This window comes from Vigna angularis, chromosome 6 (genome assembly GCF_016808095.1).
Source record: "Vigna angularis cultivar LongXiaoDou No.4 chromosome 6, ASM1680809v1, whole genome shotgun sequence".
Lineage (NCBI taxonomy): Eukaryota > Viridiplantae > Streptophyta > Magnoliopsida > Fabales > Fabaceae > Vigna > Vigna angularis.
This window is the reverse complement of record NC_068975.1, coordinates 16,062,702-16,086,483: the sequence shown is the minus strand read 5'-3', so window position 1 is coordinate 16,086,483 and position 23,782 is coordinate 16,062,702. Positions and strand designations below refer to the sequence as shown.

Below are 23,782 nucleotides of genomic sequence, written 5' to 3'. Positions count from 1 at the left end.
TGGTTAGCGTGGAATAACAAACCAAGAGGGTTTTTAATACGAACGTGTGCCTTTTAATTTGTACTCAATTAAACTTACAAGCAAATGATAATAACAAATAAAGAAAGTAAGGTTGAGAGAAAAACTAGTGCAGTAAGGGGAAATGACAGCGGTTATTTTCGCTGATAGGCACCAGTTCCTGAATCGAGGCATATTCAGGCGAGGTAAAAAGTAGTAGACTTTATGCCTCGGTTCAGAACCGAAGCATAAAATGGTAGGATTATACCTCGATTCTTGATGAACCGAAGTCGTTTCTCTCCTCTACTGCCTCGGTTGGAGCCTGAACCGAGGCAATAGGGTCCTTATTTTTAATTTCTTCTTCTTTAGCCAGTCATAAATCTCTGGAATTCTTTCATTGCATTCAAATACAAACATATGATATTCATCCTCCAATTATTCGATCAAAGGCCAAATAGAATTAATGAAGGAAAGGAACCGAGATAGGAAATGAAACCAGGTAAGAAAAATTACATGGAAGTACCTGCATTACTTGCACACAGAAACCACGTTTCAGCATCATCCAAATTCCTCAAACCCAAAAATCCCACCACTAGTGAAGTACCTTCTTCATTCAAAGAACAACACAAACCTAAACTCTGAAACAAGAAAAAAATCGCCACAAGGCGTGAAGCTATACAAAGATCCAACAACTGGCTAAGTTTCCTATTCTTTTCCATTCTTGCTGCAAGAAAAGCGTGTTTCTTGCAAGAATTTAAGGTTAATATCCAAAGGAAGAAAATTTGGAAAGAGCAAACATATTAAGAAAATAAAATAAAAAAAATGTTGTTGAAGAAGATATAGAAGGAAGAAGCAAAAGGGTGAAAGTAAAGTAAAGCATGGACGAGTTCTTTTCTTCCTGGCGGGACGGTAGGAGAGAAAACAGAGATGGTGAGGGAAATCGAGGAATTCTCGCCGCCGCCACGTCCTCGCCGCGTCCACCGTCGTTGCTGCCTCGCCGCGTCCACTATCATCGCACATCGTAGGAGAAGAGGAGGAGAAGAGGAAAGGTGCTAGGTTTTTGGGGAAAAGTTTTTGCTACCCAGACTAGGTTTTTCTGGATTTAAGCCCCAACACTCCAAGCCCAATAGGCCTCGGGTCCATCTGCCAACCGAGGCAGTATCCTTGATGCGTTAGGTTTATGCATTGGTTCATCCTGGCAACCGAGACAGTATTTTCTTTAGACACTGGTTGCTTAACAACCGAGGCATATAGTGCTTTTAACGAGACTGTCACTGCGTTTTGATATGCTTCGGTTCCATAAAAATCGAGACGTAATGTACGAGTTAAAAACGCCATTTTTTACTAGTGAAATTTGCACAGATAATTTTATCCTGGTTCGAATTTTACCAATCCTACATCTAGTCGCTTATCTCAAATCAAGATAAACAGTTCACTACTCACAAAACAATTACAAATTACAATCACAAAGAAACAATTTGTAAAAGTTTAGAAACCACCTTTCTTGTTACCCCAAGAGATGAAAGTCACTTCTCATATAACCCACAACGGATGAGCACTTCCTCTGAATCTTCACAAAGGATGAACACCTCCTACGAATGCTTCACGAGGGATGATAGGCTTTTAACTCAGCAACAACAACAACACTTAATCACACTCCCTGTGAAAGTTCTCGCTCTATGCCAACACACCAAGTTCTCAAAGCCAGATCACAAGGGTTCAACGTGCACACTGCGATAAGATTTTTCAAAATACACTTATTTCGTATTTTAGAATGAGAGTCTCAATCTAATTTACAGAAATCTCACTCAAGGATATCTCCAAAAATTCGTTGTCAACTAATTAACGTGTGATAATCAATTATCCCATTATGGTAATTAATTATGCATTTATGAATGCATAACGGTAAAAAAACTTGCTCTAAATTCTCATAATTGCTCATTATAAAAATAAAACTCGTAATTAATTATTTAACTTTTTTTATATTATCAAATTCTCTATTTGAATATTATATTTATAATATATATAACTATAACTAAATATAATTATTTTAAATAAATTATTGATTTAAATATAGTAATAATTATATTAATTTTCTTGAATCAAGTTAAAAGAAAAACACACGCATTAGCAAGGCTAAATAATGATATTTCTTAACAGGGGTTGTATTTATTCTATACAGTATCATATTACCCAATATAATTATATTTTACTTTAAAAACTTTTCATTCATACACATTTCATTTTTTATTTTAAAATAATATATAACTCAAAAGTTTAATGATAAATTTTAATCATATAACAATATTATTTTAATACACATCTCTAATAAATTATTTTTCAAATTTTATAATTTAAAACAAACAATTTTTTATCCAAATATTATTTTTTAATCTTATTATTGTTATTATTATTAGTATTATTATTAGGTTAGACCCTTTAATTGTCCCTATTTATGTAGAGTTTTCCCAGTTCGATCCCGTTATTTTATTATTCCCAATTGAGTCCTAAATAGTGTTAATTTGAATCAATTGGGTGTCTGCCGTTAAATTTGGCTTAACGGGATTAAGTTTTTGCTGAGGTTGGAAGTTGACATGGCAAGTTTTTTAAACCAGAGCTTTACGTGGAATTTAAAAACATTTTAACATTTTGATTAAAAAATTAAAATAAAAGTCATCTTCCATTATAATCAAGCACCATCCAGAACCAGAGAACCCAAACGCGTAGAACCACCATCATCTTCCTCGTGCACCATCAACCTACAATCAAGTAACCACAAAATCAAAATCGTGACTCTGCCATGTTCACTTTAATTCATCTCTTCTTCCACACTTATGGCACTGTAATATGGATTGTAATGTGGTTTCATCTGATAATAATAGCCATAAGTTTGATAGAACTTGAGTGGATCTGGAACAATTTCTTTTGTGGAATCTTTCTTTTCATCTTCCTTCTTTTTATCATCCTTTTTAGGTTCTTCTTTCTTTTCCTCTTTCGCTGCTCCAACAGAAACTATTTCAGTGTGACAGAACTTCCTTAGCTTTGCAATTACTTGTACTGGATCAATGTCCCCCAACTAAGGTTAATTTCTTGTCTTTCATATCCACATAAACTGACTCCACACCTGCAACAGTATTTCAAATATGATTTTAGTAATTAAGCCATTGATGCTATATTCTCTGGACTTCATCTCTTGAAACAAAAACCAGATTCATTCAAGCTAATTCAACCGAATTGAGTGAAATAAAACCAGCTTTTCCTGTACTACAATATTATCTTTTCATTTTTTATATCCTTACTTTTGTCCCCTCAATTTGTTTGAGCATTGAAAGTAGAGAAGCTAAAGAGATGAGGAACTCGAGAATTTGAAATTTAATTGAATACCTGAAATTCCAAAGACAGCCTTCATTGCTTTTTGCTTGATTTTGTCTTCATGTACATCCACCTTCAACACAACTTTCTGTTACAGCAAAATCAAGCATTTGTTGGACCTCTCTCAGAACACTCTCACAGGGGAACTACCACATGCAATAGCCTCTTTGCGTCTCTATTCTCTCAACCTAAATGACAACCTTCTCGAGGGCGAAATTCCTGAAATTTTAGCTTCAAATCCCAACCTACATCAGCTAAAACTTCAACAACAACTCCACCAAGAAACTTCCACAAGATCTGGGATAAAACTTAGACATACAAGATCATTTCGAGCATCTGATTACGTCCGCGAATCGCTTCTCACGAACGCTCCCTAAGCAATACGATTTGACAAACCTCCAACCGCTTGCGTTTGCTGGCAGAGAAGGCCGACCACACCGTTGACGAGGTATAAGGTAGGGCTAGGAATACTATAGAAAGAGTAAAAAAAATTAAAATGTTTCTTTTATCAAATTCCACGTGAGAATGTCACGTTTCAAAAACTAGTCATGTCAATATTCCACCTCATAAAAAATTTAACTCCGTTAAGTCAATTTAACGGTAGGGATCTAATTGACTCAAATTAGCACTATTTAGGACTCAATTGGAAAATTTAAAAGAACGAGGATCAAACTGGGAAAACTCTACATAAATAGGGACAACTAAATGGGTTTAACCTTATTATTATTGTTAATATTATTATTATTATTATTATTATTAGTATTATTATTATGTAATCTATTACTTAGTAATATTGATATTATTAGCTAATGATCCATTATATTAGTTAAAAACTCAACATTAGAATAATACTATTTATTTTTAATTAATTTATGTTAAATGTATTCCATAATTAATTATTTAATTTTTTTTTTATATTAACTACCTCTAAGGGTTGCTTCCTCCACCACCACACACTAGGTTTTCTACACCTCCCTAAATTCTTTTAATTCCAAAATAATCCTTAGGTTAAAACTTTATTACTTTTATCATTTAGGATTTTTTTACTTTATTTGAAAACCCTAATTCTACTCATTTATTCACTATGTGCAACTGCCCACACCCCCACATCTCACGTATTCCTCTCTTCCCCCATTTTCGTTTCAGTTTCTCTCCTTTCTTCTTTCCTTCCTTTATTTTTCTTTCATTCGCCTCTTCCCCATTTTCCTTTTGGGTTTCATTGCTTCCATTGTTGTTGATCCCTAGTGTGGAGGAGCGTCGATGAGCATAGATCCAGATTTCGTTGTGGCTTATTTTCGTCTTCATCCAGGTTGGTTTTCTTCACCACTCTTTTCTAGATTTGTTTGCTTTGAATGTTTGACGTGTTGTTGTTGTTGTTGATTCGTGTTGCTGTTTCGCTGCTGTTTCGTTAGTTTTCGGCTTGAACAGAGCCCACGAAGGTCACAACAGAAGTGAGATATTCGTTGGGCCTTCAATAGATACCGACATTTGTCGACTGGTGTGGGTATCCGTTGAAGGCCCAATGGATATCCCACTTCCATTGTTGCCTTTTGGGTTCTGTAATTTTTGTTCCTCTAACGTAAAACAAGTGCATGCTAAGGAGAATTATTTATCCTCTCTTTCTGCCCACCGGAACAACATAATGCAAAGAGGTCAAAAGCAAAATTTTTCTTGGCTGCTATTGGCTACACAAAAAGTAAAGGCCCCACTCCTAATTAATTATCTCCCCTTCATAAATGCTACAAAATGAATGAAGGCACACTCACAATTCTCTCTCGTGATTCCGATGCATGGAAGGAGAAAAAAACAATTCAATCTCTACTCCTATTGGTTTTAAATGCCACCTAGGACCCACTAAGTATTGCACAAATGACGCCACCTGGGACCAACCTTAAAACGGATATCCACATCCGTTTCACCTTCAACGGATGTTTATATTCCTGGACGGATGATCACATCCGTTTAAGGTTACCATCTTCCTTGTGCACCTGAGATGAACCTCCTACATTGCACCTTCACCACTGCACCTTCCAGCACCACCACCAAGACCGACCTTTGCCACCGCTGGATCAATTCCTTGCACCACCATTAACCTTTGCATCCTCCCACTAAGCACACCAGACTTATAGAAACACACTCACATCACCACCACACTCACAACACAATGAAATACCACCACACTCTCACAGCATAATGAAACAATTAAAGAAGAAGTCAAAAGTTAAAGAGGAACAAGAGCTTATGTGTTGCTGCATGCATTCATATAGGGGATCAATAATATGTCATTAATAAAGTGGGTGGAAGTTGAAAAATATTAACCCTAATAATTAAATTTAGTCCCTCAACTATCAAGTGTTTTTGGGTTTAGTCCCTCTTCCAAACTATGCTTCATTTTCATCCTTTTCCTTAATGAAACTGTAATATTTAGTCCTCGAAAACCAATGGCGTTAAATTTTCAATGAGTTGGCTAACGGCGTGCCACGTTTCATGCCATGTGTCCTTCTTCAACATAGGATCCCTAACAGCGATAGGGTTCTTCCTCGTACCACCATGCCAACAACCATCCCGAAATCATGACACTTCCTTTGCACTCACAACCTTAAATCGCAAAACGCAAGTTCATATTTTCGTCTTCTCCCTCACAAAACCACCAGAATCTAACCACATATAGAAATCACGCAACCATGGCAGCCTTCAGCTCCATGTTCATCCTCTTCACAACCCCAATAAAAAATTCCAAAATGCAACATCATCTTTTTCATCGCATCAGAAATGCGAAACTCGCCGCGAGAGTTCTTCATGGTAAACAAATTCAATGCACAGAAAAATTCCCCAATTCAGCAAACCCTAATCGTAATGTCCCCCAAATCGTCTAACAGAGAATCATGCCACCATGGGAATTGTGATCTTCCCTAATCTCGCATCAATCATCCTTCATTTTCATCATTCTTTTCTAGGTTTTCCTCTCTTTTCCCTCTGCGGGTTTGTGGTGAGATGAAGGAGGAGGAACGAACCTGGTTTGAGGCTTCTCGTGAGGAAGATGAATATGATTTATACATTGGGTTGAGTCTTGGTTGCGCGATTGTAACGGTACTGTTTGAGTTTCTGAGTTTGCTTTGTTTGCGAGTTGTTATGAGAAACGATTTGGAGATTGTCCATCTGCTATTAGTGTTCACATATTGGGGGTGAATGAAGGCTTCATGATGGTTGTGCAAAGGAGAAGACGCCATGTTGCGCGAAGAGTTCCTACGAAGACGAAGTTTGCAATGACTTTGTGATTTGGCGTGGATGAGTTTCTTCTCTGGAATGCGATTTAAGGTTGTTGCATTGGGTTCTGTCGTGATTGGCGCCAGCGGCTTGCGCGGGAACGAAGTTGAAAGGGAAGGTGGTGATGGAGGAGGAGGAGGAAGAACCCTATCGCTGTTGGGGAGTCTATGCTGAAGAAGGACACATGGCATGAAACATGACACGTCATTAGCCAAATCACGCAAAAATTAACGTTGTTGGTTTTCGAAGACTAAATATTACAATTTCATTAAGGAGAATGATAAAAATGAAACAAAATTTGGAAAAGGCACTAAACCCAAAAATGCTTAATAGTTGAGGAACTAAAAATATATTTAACCCTATTTAAAATTAAGTATAATTATAATAAATATAATTATATAAATAAATTATTTATTAAATATAATAATAATTAATTAATTTTTTATCACAAATTAAAAAAAAAAACAACGAATAGTGCGTATGCACGAGTCTATGACTAGTTTACAACAAAATGATGTTTTTTCTCATTTTTTACGATATATCAGTATTGTTATGTAATTAATGAATGTGAAAATTAAAAATTACGATAATAAAAGAAGTTAATGAAAGCAAATTTACAAATAATTGAATTGTGAAATGTGTAATTAAATTTATTTTATGTACATATTTTTTGAATAATGAGATTCACATAAATAAAATTAAGCAGAATTAAACTTAGTAACCTGAATGAAAAAATACATAACGAAAAATTTACAAAATTAATTGTTGGTATATCAAACAAATCACTTTATATTAAAAAAAAATTTATATTTCTCTAATGAAATTTGCAACAAAACAAGAATGAATGCCGCATTAAAAAACAATGTACTTATTATTTGAACTAATCAAAGACAAGAAAAGTGAGAAGATAGAATTTATAATATTCAAGGAGATGCAATAACAATAAAATATAAACTTAATTAACATAAAGATTTGATATCATAGGTCTTTTTATTGTGTTCCATTTTTTTTATTTAGTTAATATAAAACTTATACTCATACTTAAATTTTAAAAATATATTTTATTAGTTTATATGAATTTAAATAATGGGTTACCCTAAAAAATTTACATTATTATTCTCTTAATCTATTTTTTTATAAAATTATTATATTTCTATTTAATTTAAACGACACAACAACAAAATAATAATTAAAATATTTTTTTAAGTTTAATTAAGTTATAAGTATTTTATAAATTTGAATATTTTAATTAAATTGTAAGTATTTTATTAAAAAAATTATTCATTTAATTTTGCTATTAAAAAGATGATATGGTCATTATTTCTGTCTCTTCTCCAATTTATTGATCAATATTTTTTTCTTTAATTTCTTTTAATTTGCGGAGAAGGTACTTTTGGAAAGAAAATAAACAAGTTAGAAGAAAATAGAGAAAAGATGTGATCAATGATAACAAAAAATTATATAATTTACAAATATAAAAAATATTTTATGCATTCAATATAGCAAAATTTTTTAATAAAAATTTAATTTAGTATACTAATATGTATCAGTTAACCATTATTTTCAAACTTTAGATTGCTTTATCTAGTCCTATTTAAAAAAAAAATCTTGCATTCTCTACTCTTTTTTCATTTGAAATCTCTCTTTTTAAGTTTTCTCTTCTTTTTTTTTCACTCTTTGCATATTTTAGTGTGCAACATTTTTGTATGTGTTAAATGATTTTACGATAGATAATTTTTTTATGGCAGTTATGTCCTAAAACAGTTTGTGACTAATCTACAAGCAATTTTACAAAGTTTTATTTGAACGTGAAGGTAAATAAATTGTTTATGCATTTAGAAAACAAGAAACGTTGAAAAATGTACCGAGAACAAAAGCATGCTTAGAAAGTTGTAAAGTAAGCAATAATCGGACAAAGTATTAATGATTAAACTATATTTCATGAATTCAAAAGTGCATATCATACTATAGATTAAGAACACCTTTGACCCTAAATAACTCTTTACTTAAAAAGTTGGAAACAAAATCTAAAATGTATTAGGTTTTTCATTATTAGATATCTATAATATATAACTAACCCCTCTTAAATCCTTTTCACATAAATCTTGAATTCAATATAGCACACCATGACAAGTTCATTACTCCTCCAGTTCATATAACATTGTTTTGAGTAATTATCCACATAAATATAGGGTGAAAACCCCAAAACAAAATGACATTTTAAATCAAGAAGTGACACTAATTAAAGGCATACTATAAGACCAGTTTATTAGAAAACTATACATATAAACTACATAACTCTAAAAAGTGATTCTAGTTCTATAGTGATCTTCACCCTATAAATACAATACAGAAGGGAGATAGAGTGTGACTTGGCTTTATAGATAAAATACTTTCCAACAAAAGCATGCTTTAATCATCTAAATGTCATTTAGAACCTTCGATGCAATTCCCATATGAATAACCTAACCATAGCATCGGATTGGATCGTTGCATCCCTTTGAAGCAGATTGCTTGGAACCAAATCTGCCTCCTTTCTCGAGGTACTGTTGATGGTATTCTTCTGCCCTGTAGAACTTCTTGGCAGGAAGAATCTCAGTAACAATCTTCCTGTTCAGCTTCTGCTGTTGCTGTTCCAAGGACTCTGTGGCTGCCTTCTCTTGTTCAGGTGTGTAAAAGTATATTCCAGACCTGTATTGTGTTCCCACATCATTACCCTGCCACATAGGAAGAACAAACTGTTACTTAGTACTTCAGCCACATGATGCAGCTGCAGCAGCACTACAGATCACAAGTTGTCAACACATTCAAAGTTCATAAGTGCATGCATTTGAATGATGAAGAGAATGAGAAAAATTGCAGTGCTGAAAAGAAAAAAACGGTTTCATCAGAAGCATGTAAAAATAAGTATTTGCAATGAACTCCCAAAACGTAACTGAGTGAGAACTATAGTAATAACTTGTGAACTGTGAAGTCACATATACATATGTATGGTGTAATGGTAAGTAAAACTGGAATGAGTGATGAAGGAAACAAACGGCAGGGTAAAAAATCCCACACTTGGCATGGCAAAGAGCTTAATAATTAGTAATGAAAGAAACAAACTTCAAGGAGATTCCCCCATCAATTTGATATAACCCAATACATATGATAACATATTGGAAACAGAAATCACAAAACAAGACAACACAGGATGTTCAAACATAAGTGCATGCATTAGGCAACAGAAATTAGCATCACCCTAGACCATGTATCACGATGCAAAAATAAAGTATAGCAAAACGATGAACTATTTTAAGTAAAGAGTTGGTGAATAATTCTAAAGAAACTTTACATAAATAATCCTCAAGCCCAAACTTGTAATTCAGATCAGGAAAGCGTAGACATCAAACTTGAAGCCAAGGTTATCAGTCGAGAGTTTACATAGATCACTATATAACAAACTTGTAGACTAGTAAACAGTAAGAACATGGTACTTATAACAAACCAGACCAATACATTCAATTAAGCATGACTGCGTTTGTAACAACTAAAAAATAAAAATTTACCTGCCGATTCAGTGCAGTAGGATCATGTCTAGCCCAGAACAAACCAAGCAAACTCTCATAGCTACATTGATTGGGATCGTATTGGACCCTGACAACCTCTGAGTGGTGTGTGGTCCCTGTACACACATCCTCATAGCTTGGATTATGCAGCAGCCCTTGGCTATAACCAACTTCTGTCTTGGTCACCCCCACTGCTCTCTGGAAGGCCAGCTCAACACCCCAAAAGCAACCAGCACCAAACTGGGCAAACTGTTGACCTGGTTCGGGTATGTCATCATCCGGTCCTTGGGCAGCTGCTGAATTAATGTTTTCTGCTGCCCTTGGGCTACCCAACCCGACGAGTCTACTCAACAGGTTCATGGAGGACTTGTTACCAGCAATATTTGGATGAGTTTTGCAGAAGCAGCAACAATACTTGACAGAAAAACCTGAGAGTGATGGAAGGAGCTTCGTTTTGAAAAGGCTGGAGAGAGCAGAAGAAAGTAACACAGAAGGGAACTGATTGAGCAAATATGATGCTTCTTATGGCTGCAAGGAGTTTGAATAGAATAAGCACACTTCTCTACAAGATTGACAAATTTAAACAAATAACCGAAGGCCTAAAAACAAGAACTTAGTTTTACTCCAGTGTACTGATTGATAAGTTCACAATACATGACCATACAAAATAGTGATGTCAAGCTCCTTACAATATAAGAAATTTTCTCTCAACATAGAAGAACACACAAGAAACAACTATTGAAAGAGAGAAAACAGGCATAAGATGCTGGACTGTCTGTCTAACTTTTGTTCATATAATATGATATGCCTACATAATAAATCCCTACATTAATTACTAAAAGCAGAGTTTGTTCATATTTCCAACAATAACAATGAATATTCTGCAGAGAACAGAACAACCAATTTCCCTTTCTCCCCAAATTTCCTTCCCCACTGAGCATGTGACAGCTGTCCCTGTTGCTACCATTTCCCCCATCATTTTCCATCTAACTCCTCCCTTGGCAAGTTCTCTGTGTGAGTTATTTGCCTATTTTCTCCCATTTTGATTCTCACTTCACACGTTCTGTCCATCATCACCTTTTTATCGCACTCCCTTTTAGCCAACTCTAGTATACACATTATCGTGGACCTATCAGAAATCTATTAAAAAGCTTTTACTGCAAATGAAAAGAGAAACCTAAATTACTGCAATGTTGGTGAAGAAATGTCTTTGCATTGAACCAAATTTAAAATCTAAAAACACTCAATTCTCTGACAAAAGAAAGTAGACCATGTGTCCACACTAAAATGGTTAATCACCACTAATGATTGCAGAATACGATAAAACCATAAACAATCCTCCAACCAGCCATTTAAAATTCATAAGCCAGTCAAACAAAAATGGAGACTCTAAGCAGCAAAATTTCATATAGCAATTACTAATTGTTGCAAAATCAGTCTAAATTTTTAGGATCCTTTTTAAATAAATAGCTATTACTAATTGTTGTAAAATCAATCTAAACCCTGAGGATCCTTTTTAAATAAATGAATGCATTATACTGTTCTATATACAAGCAAGAATAAATTAGTATGTATATGCATGTGTCTTGGTAGTCACACGACATAATCAAACACACACGAAGAAGAACCTTTTGTATATGACCACAAAGGTCATCCATTCATGGTTTAATTATAGGCACTCAGTAGGATTTATATCATAAAATTCTTATTTTGTTTGTCTCTCAGAGGTAGTCAGTGATCCAATCGGTTTATACTTACCAAATATTTTTCTTAATCTAACGAACTAACTAACTTAATAGTTAAGTTCAAGGACTAAATTAGCTTTTTTTTCCCATTCCAATGACCAAACCAACCACTTATGCCAATTTCATGAACTAAAAATATGACAATTTACTCAAACTTTTCCCGTATAGATGGTTTTCAGTTTTCTAACTTATAAAATACCCACAAGCTGATATAAACTGAATGGGAATTGCAAAAGAAACGCTAAATAAAAATTAAAAAAAAAAAGAACTAGGAACGTTAACAGATGGGATAGGCTGAAAATTCTAGAGGGAAAAATCAGGCAAAGCAAAAATAAAAGCCAAATCCAACACCAACCCTTCAACTAATTATTCCAATCACTCTCCACGAAAACAAAGACATGAAATCAATTACCAACAGCCATAATCCCTGTTCATGGTATTTTTCTCCGATCGAATGCAAAAGGGAAATTGAAATGGAAAAGGAGAAAGGGTAATTGAATAGAGAAAATAAGAGGAATCACACATACCCAGTGAGAGAGAGAGAGAGATTGAATTGCGTTGAGGAATGAGAATGGATGAGAAGTAGAAGAAGCGGAGGAGGAAGAAAAAAGTTGGGGATTGGGTAAGAGTGACAGCAAACCAAAGGAGATTTCCACGTTGTTGTGGTTTGGTGAAAGGGGCCAACGAGGTTGTTTCGTTAATATTCCCAACTCAAAATCTACGTTCTCTGCTGCCATTTTCATTTTCTCAAATAAATTCAAATAAACAAAATCTCTTTTTGTTGTTTACACCCTGCTCACAATTTCTTCCACACCACCCAAATTTTCAAAATAATTATTTTATTCTATATATATATATATATATATATATATATATATATATATTTATATATGTATATATATAAAAGTAACTTTCTAATTATCAAAACAAATTATTAAATGGAAAACATCAACTCGATTGCTTTTATTTTCTTTTTTTCTTATTGTTGTTTTTTTTATTTTTGTTTATATTATATTATATTATATATATATATATAAGAAAAATAACTTAATTTTTAAAAATAACTTTAGAGTATTTTATATTTTGCACAATGAAAAAGAAATTGTGTTAATTATAACATCCAATTTTCAATAGTAAAATATTACTAAAATAAAATATTACATATATGATAATGGAACTACTATAAGACAACAAACATACCAAAAGACAAGATTTACATATGTAAAATCATTTGACTTTTCATATGCTTCCTCCTCACCACTTAATGGAACAACTGAAAAGACTATACCTGTAAGCTTACACCATTAAGGTGATCATCGCAAAGAAAAAACAACACACAACAGACAACACAAAAGCAAGGGTAAGCTAGTGGTAAAAAAGCTCATCATAATTATAATAAAAATGCAATCATACATTATATTACACACATGATAAAGCATATGTCTCAAATTATATCACAACCTTAGACTTGACTCATTCAGACATAGTATGAATGTCGAACTAGGGTCATTTATGCACTTGTCACGGTAATACAGCTGGCCCACCCCAAGCTACCATATCCGTAAAAGTCTTTAGCCAAGGTAAAGCCCTTAGACTGGACATTCTACTACTCTCCACGACATAGCCAACCACCTTTACATGAGTTGGGATTATTGAGAGCGTCAAGATAAACTCCTCATACAAAGCTCCATACATTCATACAACGACAACACAGGGTATTGTTAAGACTCCGGCAAGTGTACCGAATCGTATCAAGTAATAAACATGGTAAGACCAAGTATCGTTTCCCAAAGGACTCACGGCCTAAACAGTTATGTGATTTCTTGATTAAATAAGACTTGAAAACAAACTCTTTTGGTGTAAAATGCAAATACAGAAAAGTAAATATGCATGCAACTTGATTAATTGGGCAAAAGTGCAGATGATGAACGAATTTGATATTATGGGATGAATATGTTGTTGGGGTTAGATTTCACCTAGTTTGCTCTCATGTATATACAAATTCTACTTCTTCATTAATGTCAATGTCACTATCTAAAATACTTAAAACTCGATTCCTTGATGAAGAAAGCCTATCGTTAATTATAGATCATAACATCTTTCGTCATCCCTAATAATTAATTCTTACAAACAAAAGCTTAAGACAACCAGAACTCATACCCCGATTCTTGAGCAATACTGCTTCTGCGAATAATTTTGCAGAACTTGAATTGTAAGATATCTTCTGGTACTCATGCAAATCATACATCATGCTAATGAATGAGTTAAACAAAGCAAGCAATGAGCAAAGAAGAATTACCCTAACATTTAATGAAAGAAGCACATATAATCAAGAATTAATTCAATACATGAGAGTTTACAAAGGTTTACATCATTCCCCAACAATAAATAGAGTTTAGTTCACCATTGGCATGGTGAAACTAGATGAATAATGAAAAAAAAATGAAAGATAAAATCCTAGAAGTTGAAGATAGGAGCTTCCGCCTCCAAGGGATCAAAGAGTGTGTTTCTGTGCCTATTTCGTCCAAAGATACAATCCTTAGGACGTCCAAGTCCTTAAATAGAACATAAAAATAACAGAAAATAGCTCAGCGCCCCACTTAACTCAAGGTAAAGATTTTCAAAAAGGGTTTTCATATCGTGTTTAAGGCTAAAGGTTCAAAAGATAGAACACATAGTGCTCTCTTTTATTGGGCTAAAATCATGCATTGGCTAAAAAGGGATAACAACAAATGGCCTTGATCATATGACACAAGCAAGCAAGTGATCAATCATAGAAACCTGGACAAAATCATTCATGCTTTCAAAGTAATAGCAATCATTCACATAAACTCTGGAGTTTAATCCTCACCCAGGCTAATTCAAGTTCCAATATTTAGATAAACATCTTGCTCAACATCACAATCACAAGTTTACCTCAAGCATCTGTTTCACAATATTGTGAGCAACCACCTGTATATCAGCATCATACATTATCTCAACATTAATCAACATAATCAGCATCATAAAGCAACACTCATCACAAACATCAGAGCATCATCAACCATTGCATCACAGATTAAGTTTTAAGCCAAGTACATCAAATCCTATACTAATAACAGAAGCAAAATTGCAAAACAAAAGAAATAAGGTTAGAAAGTTGGGTTTTCTCCCAGTAAGCGCTTGTTTAACGTCATGAGCATGACCCAATAACTCTTCCAGCACCCATCAGTAAGTGCAAACCTTCTCATTAACATCCATCAGTAAGTGTTTGGTAGCATAATATCCTTCAGTAGATACTCAATCACCTAACATCCATCAGTAGATGTTGTGCCATAGCAGGCTGATAACCAAAACAAACCAAAATAACAAAATTTTTAAATTACATCACCAAATAGCAAAAATTAAAGTTTTCAAATCATTGGGCTGCTTCCCAGCAAGCGCTCTTTTATTGTTACTAGCTTGACACATTAAAGCTCACGTCACTTCTTTCATGTTGGTGTTCTTCTCTTTTTCCTCACACCAACTTATCAACACCTTCTTGTTCACCTTCTTGACTCTCCTTGAATACAGAGCTTCAATCTTTATGACTCCATTCTCTTTAAGCTCTTTAACAACCCACAGCTTGTTCTTGAATCTCACTGGTGTGCCAAGTTTGAGTTGTTCATCCACCGAGTCATGATGAACCATTTTTCCTTCGCCATCTTTTTCTTCTCCTTCCTTAACTTGTGACAAGAAACAATTTTTACCTTTGATGACCGGCTTAGCAACTAGGGCTAGTCACTGGTGCATCTTCATATGCAACTTTATGACTAGTCTTCCTCACCTTATTCTACTGCTCAGCATTGAAGACATTAAATATCACCTTGATGAGTCAATATTTTCTTCACTTCACTTAGCTTATTGTGCTAGATTTAATAAGGGAATTGTGTTTGAATGTCCAGTATTTCCCAATTTTTGCTAATTGTGCTTAATTGGACCAGAAATTCTTATTTTAAATAATTCGAATTATCTGAGGCTAATTATTTGCATTATTAATTATAGGGAAATTGTTGGATAATATTTTGGGACATTAAAGGGTTGCGCATAATTCAAGACTCTCCACATAGACATTTTAAATTTAGTTATATTATAATTTAGTTGCTTAGGACTTTTTGAACCAACTTGTGCATTTTGGGCCAATTTTGGCAAAGTAGGTTAGGCCCAAAAGTAGGGGTGGCTGACTTGGCACCCTAGGTTTTAGTGCAGCCGCCACCCACACGTAAGGGCAGCTTCTTCATTTTTCGGAACAAAACATTGGTTGCGTCCATGGGAGGAGAATGGAGCTCCAAGAGGTTTTCTTTTTGTTGTTCTCTTGCTTGAACTGGCCAAATGATTGTATTTTCTTTATATTGTAATGCATACAGCTGCTCATTAAGTCATTTTTCTCTGTTCATTGCATCATCCATCTTGTTCACTATTCATCGTCATCTTCTGCAATTTCTGGGTTTTTCTTTCTACTGTGCACGATGCGTTTCTACTGTTATTGCGTTCTTTCATTGTCGAAGATGATGTTGTGAATCAGTTTAATTCCATTCGGTTCATTTCCATTCACGATAGAGTAGTTTCTGCTTATCTGTGCATCTCGTATTCAGTTTCTGCCGCACTGCTTTCCATTTCGATGCAATATACTTTTCTGGTTATGCTGCATTTGATGCCGATCGGTCCTTGCCTTAGACCGTTCGGTCTCTCTAGCACCGTTCGGTTAGTTCTTGTCCATTGTTAATGAATGTGTTAGGCTGTTTTCTTTGTTGATCAGTTTAAAGTTTGTTTATTTACCGTTCGGCTTTCTTATGTGTTTACTAATTTTTAATTGTTTTGCTTAACTATTGTTCGGATTTCCTCTCTATTAACTCCTTCCGTTTTCCATTCTCAATTGCATTCGCTTGCTGTAGTATATCGTTCGGTCTCTAACTTCACTATTAGAGACTGCTCGGCCTTTCTTTGTTCCTCTTTTGATTTCTATTATCGTTGGTCTCACTCTTAGTGACGTTCGGTTTGTGCTTGTTTTCGATATTTCCTTGTGCGTTTTACTTTCACCGTTCGGTCTGTTTTCTTATTACTATTGTCGTTCGGCTCATTAATTTAACGCTCATTTTTTAATTCTTCATGCTTTTCTAATTTATCATACCGCTCGGTTTGTTCCATTTCCTTTAGAGACCGTTCAGTCTCATTGCTAAAACTGTTCGGTCTCACTTATAAGACCGTTGGGTCTTCATGCTTCCCATTTCTCTCAACATTTTTTATTATGTTTGGTTGTGTTTAATTTCATGCTTTAATTTAGTTCATTTATAGTCACAAAAACACTTTCAACCCCCCCTCCCCCCACTACGTGTTTGCCCTAAGCCTCGAACCACATTTGGTCCTTGAGAGACGACCTAGGAGTCACTTCCTAGCACTATACTGTATTTTTAATTACATATCAAATTTGTATGGGGTGCGACACCCATCACACATCCTCTTCTTGGTCTTTAAGTGTTATCTTCCCATCATCCACATTGATGATCACCTTGGCCATTTTCATGAATGGCCTTCCAAGAATAATAGGGATCTTCACATCTTCCTCCATCTTCATCACTACAAACCACAACATCTTCCGCCACACCATAGGGCTTCTTAGTAGATCCATCCGCCAATTGCAAAGTAACCTGTGTAGGCTTCACTTTAAGACCATCAATCCTCTCAAGCATAGATAAGGGCATCAAATTAATGATTGACCCTAAATCAATTAGGGCTTTCCCTATATTAACTTTCCCAACAATGCACGAAATAGTAAAGCTTCCTGGATCTTTAACTTTTGGAGGAAGTGTTTTCTACAAAATAACATTGCAAATGCCCTGAACATTAATGGTTTCTTCATCTAGATATCTCTTCTTTTTTAGGAATCTCTTCAAAAATTATGCATACACAGGAACCTGTTGCAATGCCTCAGTGAAAGGAATTTTAATCTCCAATTTCTTGAAGATTTCTTTAAAACACCCTAATTGCTTCTCTTTTTCTCTTCTGCTACACTCCTTAGGGTAAGGAAGAGTCTTTTCAATTTTTTTCTCAATTTTTTTCTCTCTCATCTTCTTCTCTTTCTCTTTTCTCTTAACTTTACCTCTTCTCTCTTCATTTTCTTCTTCTAACTCAACTCTTTCTTTTCTCTCCTCTACTCTCTCATCACTTATGCTCACAATAATTTACACTCTTCTTTAGGGTTAACCTCAGTATTAGCCCCAAATTGTCTCTCAACTTTATCCTCCAACTTCTTGGTCAGTTGGCCCACCTGCATCTCCAAATTCCTTATAGCAGTTTTGGTACTTTTATGGTTGGAGATAGTCACCTGCATAAACTGTTGAAGGGTTTCTTCAAGCTTTGAAGTTCTGTCAAATAATGCAAATATTTGTTGCTATTTGTTGTTGCGGTGGTCTATTGAATTGTCTTGCTTTCCCAGATTGCCCAAATTGACCTTGACCCATACTTGGGTGAGGTTTCCACCCTTGGTTGAAATTACCTTAGCGGAATTGATTACCCATATAGTTGACATCTTGTTTGGCCTCCTCTGGAAAAGAACATTGATCATTGAGAGAGTTTCTTCGTCAAATTCTCCAATTGTTGAGTGATAATCTTATTTTGTGCAAGCAAAGCATCATGAGATTGTAATTGTAGGACTTCCTTCTGCTAAGGTGGAGCTCCTCTTTCACTATGCGTCTCATTGTCATTGGTAGCCATGTTGTCAATCAATTCGTAGGCTTCCTCTATAGTCTTGCACTTGATATTGCCTCTAGCCGAGGCATCTAACATCAATTTTGTTTGTGAGCCAAGACCTCCAACGAAAAGAATGACTATTGTTGCTTCGTCAAAGCCATGTGTGGGCGTCTTTCTCAACAAGCTTTTATATTTATCCCACGCTTGACCTAACGTCTCCTCCATGCATTGCCTGAAATATGAGATTTCTTGTTTCCCTATGTTGATTTTCAATTGTGGGAAGTATTTGTTCAAAAATTTTGCAACCACGGCTTCCCATTCAGTAAAGTTATCCTCCGGGAAAGAATTCAACCATAACTTAGCATTGCCTCCCAATGAAAAAGGAAACAAACTAACCTTTATAGTGTCATCCGACACTCTATTGATCTTCACAGTGTTGCAAATCTCATTGAATGTAGTCAGATGCTCATTTGGACTTTCATGTGACAGTCCATTGAATTGGTTGCTTTTCACCAATTGTATCAATGCAGGCTTTACCTCCATGTTTGTAGCATTGACCCTCGGTCTTGCAATGTTATTAAAGTGATGAGGGCCAACAACTGTTATGTAATCTACCAAAGTGCGTCTGCCATTATTCTCTCCAGCCATCTTTTCAGTGCTCTGGTCAAATCCTTGTGGTGAAGGTTGGAAAAGTGTCTCTAGAGAAGGGAATAATTCTCTAGATGTTCGAATTCTCCTTCTCCTTCTACTCTCGTCCAATCCTTCAAGAAGAGGTTCATAGTTTTTCTTGATTCTAGTACGAATCTTATCCTGCATACACAAGAAAAAAACCCTAGAAAGCAATTATTTGCACAAAACAAAAAAAAAATAAAAAAAAATCAAGTCAAAGCTAATCAATAATCACACAAATAGAATAGTTAAACCACGACTCCCAAGCAACGACGCCAAAAACTTGTTAAGACTCCGACAAGTGTACCAAATCATATCAAGTAATCAACACGGTAAGACCAAGTATTGTTTCCCAAAAGACTCACGGCCTAAACAGTTATGTGATTTCTTGATTAAATAAGACTTGAAAACAAACTCTTTTGGTGTAAAATGCAAATACAGAAAACTAAATATGCATGAAACTTGATCAATTGGACAAAAGTGCATAGATGAACGGATTTGATATTATGGGATGAATATGTTGTTGGGGTTAGATTTCACCTAGTTTTCTCTCATGTATATACGAATTCTACTTCTTCATTAATGTCAATGTCATTATCTAAAATACTTAAAACTCGATTCCTCGACGAAGAAAGCATATCCTTAATTATATAACATAACATCTTTCGTCATCCCTAATAATTAATTCTTACGAATAGAAGCTTAAGACAACCAGAACTCATACCCACATTCTTGAGCAATACTGCTTCTGGGAATAATTCTCCAGAACTTGAATTGTAAGATACTTTTCGGTACTCATGCAAATCATACATCATGCTAATGAATGAGTTAAACAAAGCAACCAATGAGCGAAGAAGAATTACCCTAACAATTAATGAAAGAAGCATATGTAATCAAGAATCAATTCAATACATGAAGAGTTTACAAAGGTTTACATCATTCCCCAACAACAAATAGAGTTTAGTTCACCATTGGCATGGTGAAACTAGATGAATAATGGAAAAAGAATTAAAGGTAAAACCCTAGAAGTTGAATTTAGGAGTTTCCACATCCAAATCCGCCTTCGAGGGATCAAAGAGTGTGTTTTTGTGCCTATTCCGTCCAAAGATACAATCCCTAGGACGTCCAAGTCCTTAAATAGAACATAAAAATAACAGAAAACAGGTCCAAGCCTAGGAAACTGGCGCTCAACGCCCCACTTAGGGCGCCCAGGTGGCGTACCGACTCATATGATGCCCAGGGTCAGCTCAGAAGGCAAGCAGACATGGTGTTACTCGAGGAAGTGGCGCTCAACACCCCAAAAAGGGCGCCCAGGCGCGAGACAGGGACTTCCTGCGCTCAGGACTCCAAAAAAAGGGCATCCAAGCGTGAGACAGTGTAATTTGGCGCTGAGGGCCCCTGAAATGGCGCTCAGCGTTGTTGCTTTCCTCCTTTGTGATGCTTTTCCAGCTCTGCCTGAGTTCCAACTCCGCACTAATTCGACTCTTCTTCCAAATCATCTCAATTCTTGTTGAAAGCAAGGAAATCTAGCATAAAATAGTTAAATTCACCTTCAACTCTCTTATTCACACAAAACTATGACTTCAAGCTAGTTTCTAACTCAAAAAGGTTGTTTTTAGTATCAAAATTAAGTATCAAATAACGGTAAATTCAACCGTTATCAGGCACCACCATGTAACCTCTTCGCGAGGGTCATGGAATCATGTCCATCAATATCATTCTCATAATCAACCACATATTCATCATCAACATATCCCTCTAATAATCATATATATATATAGATATATATATATATATATATATATACATGTATATATATATATATATACATGTATATATATACACACACATATACACACACATATACTTCACCCAAACATTGCATACTATCACATGAAACTTTTGATTATACATTAAACAATCAGAAACACCCTTATAAGTCCTCATAAATCACATAATAACACAATTTACTTTATGACATCTTGATACCCACATTTAGGTCAGGAAAGCAGCTTGGAAACCCTCACCAATGACTATGGAAGGGTCCAAAATTCCCCAAAACGACCTAAAGAACATCCAAAACTAATATCTAGAATCCTGAAATCTTCCCAAAATTGGTGCAATGACGTCCAGTGGCACCCAAGGGTGGCGCTCAGCGCTGGCGCCTCTGGAAACGGGCGCTTATCATCTTGTTTGGGCGCTCAAGCACTATCAGCAAACTCCAATCCTTTTTAGAACACTTTGTACACTTCTCCCATAACTTTGAAAGGTTCCTAGGACCTTCTAAACACTATGAAACTTTAGAAAAACACATCTCTAACTCAAATTGATCATCCAGAACCCAATTATCTCACTCTAACCCATCCAAAAATGGTTATATACCTTTCCTATCAGATTTGTACAACATAAAAGCTTAAATAAGTCATAAATGACTTCATGACATACCTCAATTCCTCTTACGTACTTTAGACCTTCAAATTTAGATTCTCACAACTCAAAACCCCTATCTTAAACACCAAAAGTTACCTATAACCTAGTATATCAATTAATAGTCATTTCCATATCAGATTTCCTTTATTAACTAACACCCTAGAGAAGTCACAAATGACTAAAAGACCACATCAACAATTTAGTTTCTACCCTATTCTCAGTCCTTCAAAATCTCATTGTCAAAACCTCAAAAACGGACTTAAAACCTCCCTTAAATCATCACTTTGACTCTTCCTTTATTCCTTTTCATATTTTCTCAACTTAAGGTACAAATCATTCCCACATAGCTCATAAACAGACTTGGAATTGACAGATTACATACTCCAACATGATCTCATAGAATTCAACTCATTAATTTACCATCTTTGAAATGCACATTTCAATCCTCAGTACAACATATTCACATGCAATTCAGTATCACAATATCACCCAAAATACATCACATCAGAATTTCATTGTTAAATACACCCATACACACATTTAAACAAACCAATACTAGCCTAGAACAAATGTCATCATTTAATCAAGTTATCATACATACACACACTAAACTTACAGCACAAACCTCAATTAAAGATAAACCTCTAGCTTCCCTTACCTTACACCGAAGTTACAAAGCTCTAAGAACAAACACCCTTTGCTTCCTATACAAGTAACTCTAAAAACACCTACGAATCACCAAATTGTGGTAGGAAGAAGTCTTTAGGACCACAAATTGACAAAGAACCAAGCAATGAACACTAATAATACATGCGTCAGGGTTTCCTAAGCATGATCATAAACAGAGAACAAAAGGAAAAAGAGGTAGAAATTTACTTACTCTAAACGAAGAAATGATCAATTAGAAATAGAGATTACTCAACTCTGATTTCATAGGAACTTCCTGATGATCAAACAGATGATCGAGGATTAGAATTTTTAAAGAGAAGGCAAAGAACTCTAAAAAGGTGGTTTTTAGAGAGATGATACGTTTTAAAATAATGAAACTCATTTATAACAAAACTATTTATAAATAAACTATTTAATATTTAAATAACCGACTCTCACTATTTTCAAACTACCATCACTTCTAAAATATCAATTTTGTGGGTTTACGTTAGTAAAAAAAAAAGCAAAAAGACAATTAGGAATAAAAAAATTATATTATTAGCCATATTATTTACTCATAAGTGTAACAAAAGAAATGTCACATATGTTGTTGTGATTAATGGTCCAAGGTAGGAGAGGATGAGTAACAACAAGAGGGAAGGAATGAGCTTAAAAAGAGGGGAATATATACTTAAAGATAAAAAAAAAAGGTATAGACCCAGTACAAGAAAGGGGTAGAGGCAACAAAAAAGACGGGAGAAGAAGAAAGAGCACCGAAGCTATTTAGAGGAGTAGTACCATTAGAGAGGTAGAGGAGTAGCTCTCCTGAAGGAAGGCCACAAGATATACACATTACATATTGAGAACTTGCATAAGAACAGCCAAACTTTGTGTTGGTATAGCATTATTTTATGTGTTTAATGTTCATTATGCAAATATGTTTGAGTGTTGTTACATTCCTGAAAACAAAACACCTTGTTTCCTTCTCTCTAGCATCTTTATACCATTGTCCTTTAAATACCCGTTCAAGCATGTCATCTAATCCCTACACAAAAGCAAAAATAACAACAAGCAAAGACAGGGACCAAACTCCTTAATCCATCACGTCCTTACTCTAACCTCTCACTCATCCGCAAACAAGGACACTTTTATCCTCTTTATCTTCTCAACACCCAAAACTCAAGCCCATTCACCACTATATTACCTTTTTCCAGTTTTGTCACATGCGAGACAGACAATACCCAATGCAACCTTCTTCATTAGCCATCTTCCTTCTTCCATTTTCTCCCAATCACCAACCTACATTATTTCCCATTGTCATCATCACTTCATACTGTAACAAAGAATATTGTTTCCATCTCTCAAGACATGAGATCAACAATGTCAACAAGCTTGGCA

General features: G+C 35.0%; 1 protein-coding gene and 1 pseudogene across 1 annotated transcript; both read right to left on the bottom strand.

The window, feature by feature from the left end:
* Positions 1-2,806: 2,806 nt before the first annotated feature.
* Positions 2,807-5,458, bottom strand: LOC108318915 (heavy metal-associated isoprenylated plant protein 12-like; annotated as a pseudogene).
* Positions 5,459-8,861: 3,403 nt separating this feature from the next.
* Positions 8,862-12,660, bottom strand: LOC108318926 (peptide methionine sulfoxide reductase). The gene is made up of 3 exons (XM_017549920.2): positions 12,457-12,660; positions 10,185-10,712; positions 8,862-9,353 (listed from the first exon to the last, which is right to left on the bottom strand). The coding sequence occupies exons 2-3, from the start codon at positions 10,542-10,544 to the stop codon at positions 9,102-9,104; spliced, it is 612 nt and encodes a 203-aa protein (XP_017405409.1). The 5' UTR covers positions 10,545-10,712; positions 12,457-12,660; the 3' UTR covers positions 8,862-9,101.
* Between the last annotated feature and the right edge of the window lie 11,122 nt (positions 12,661-23,782).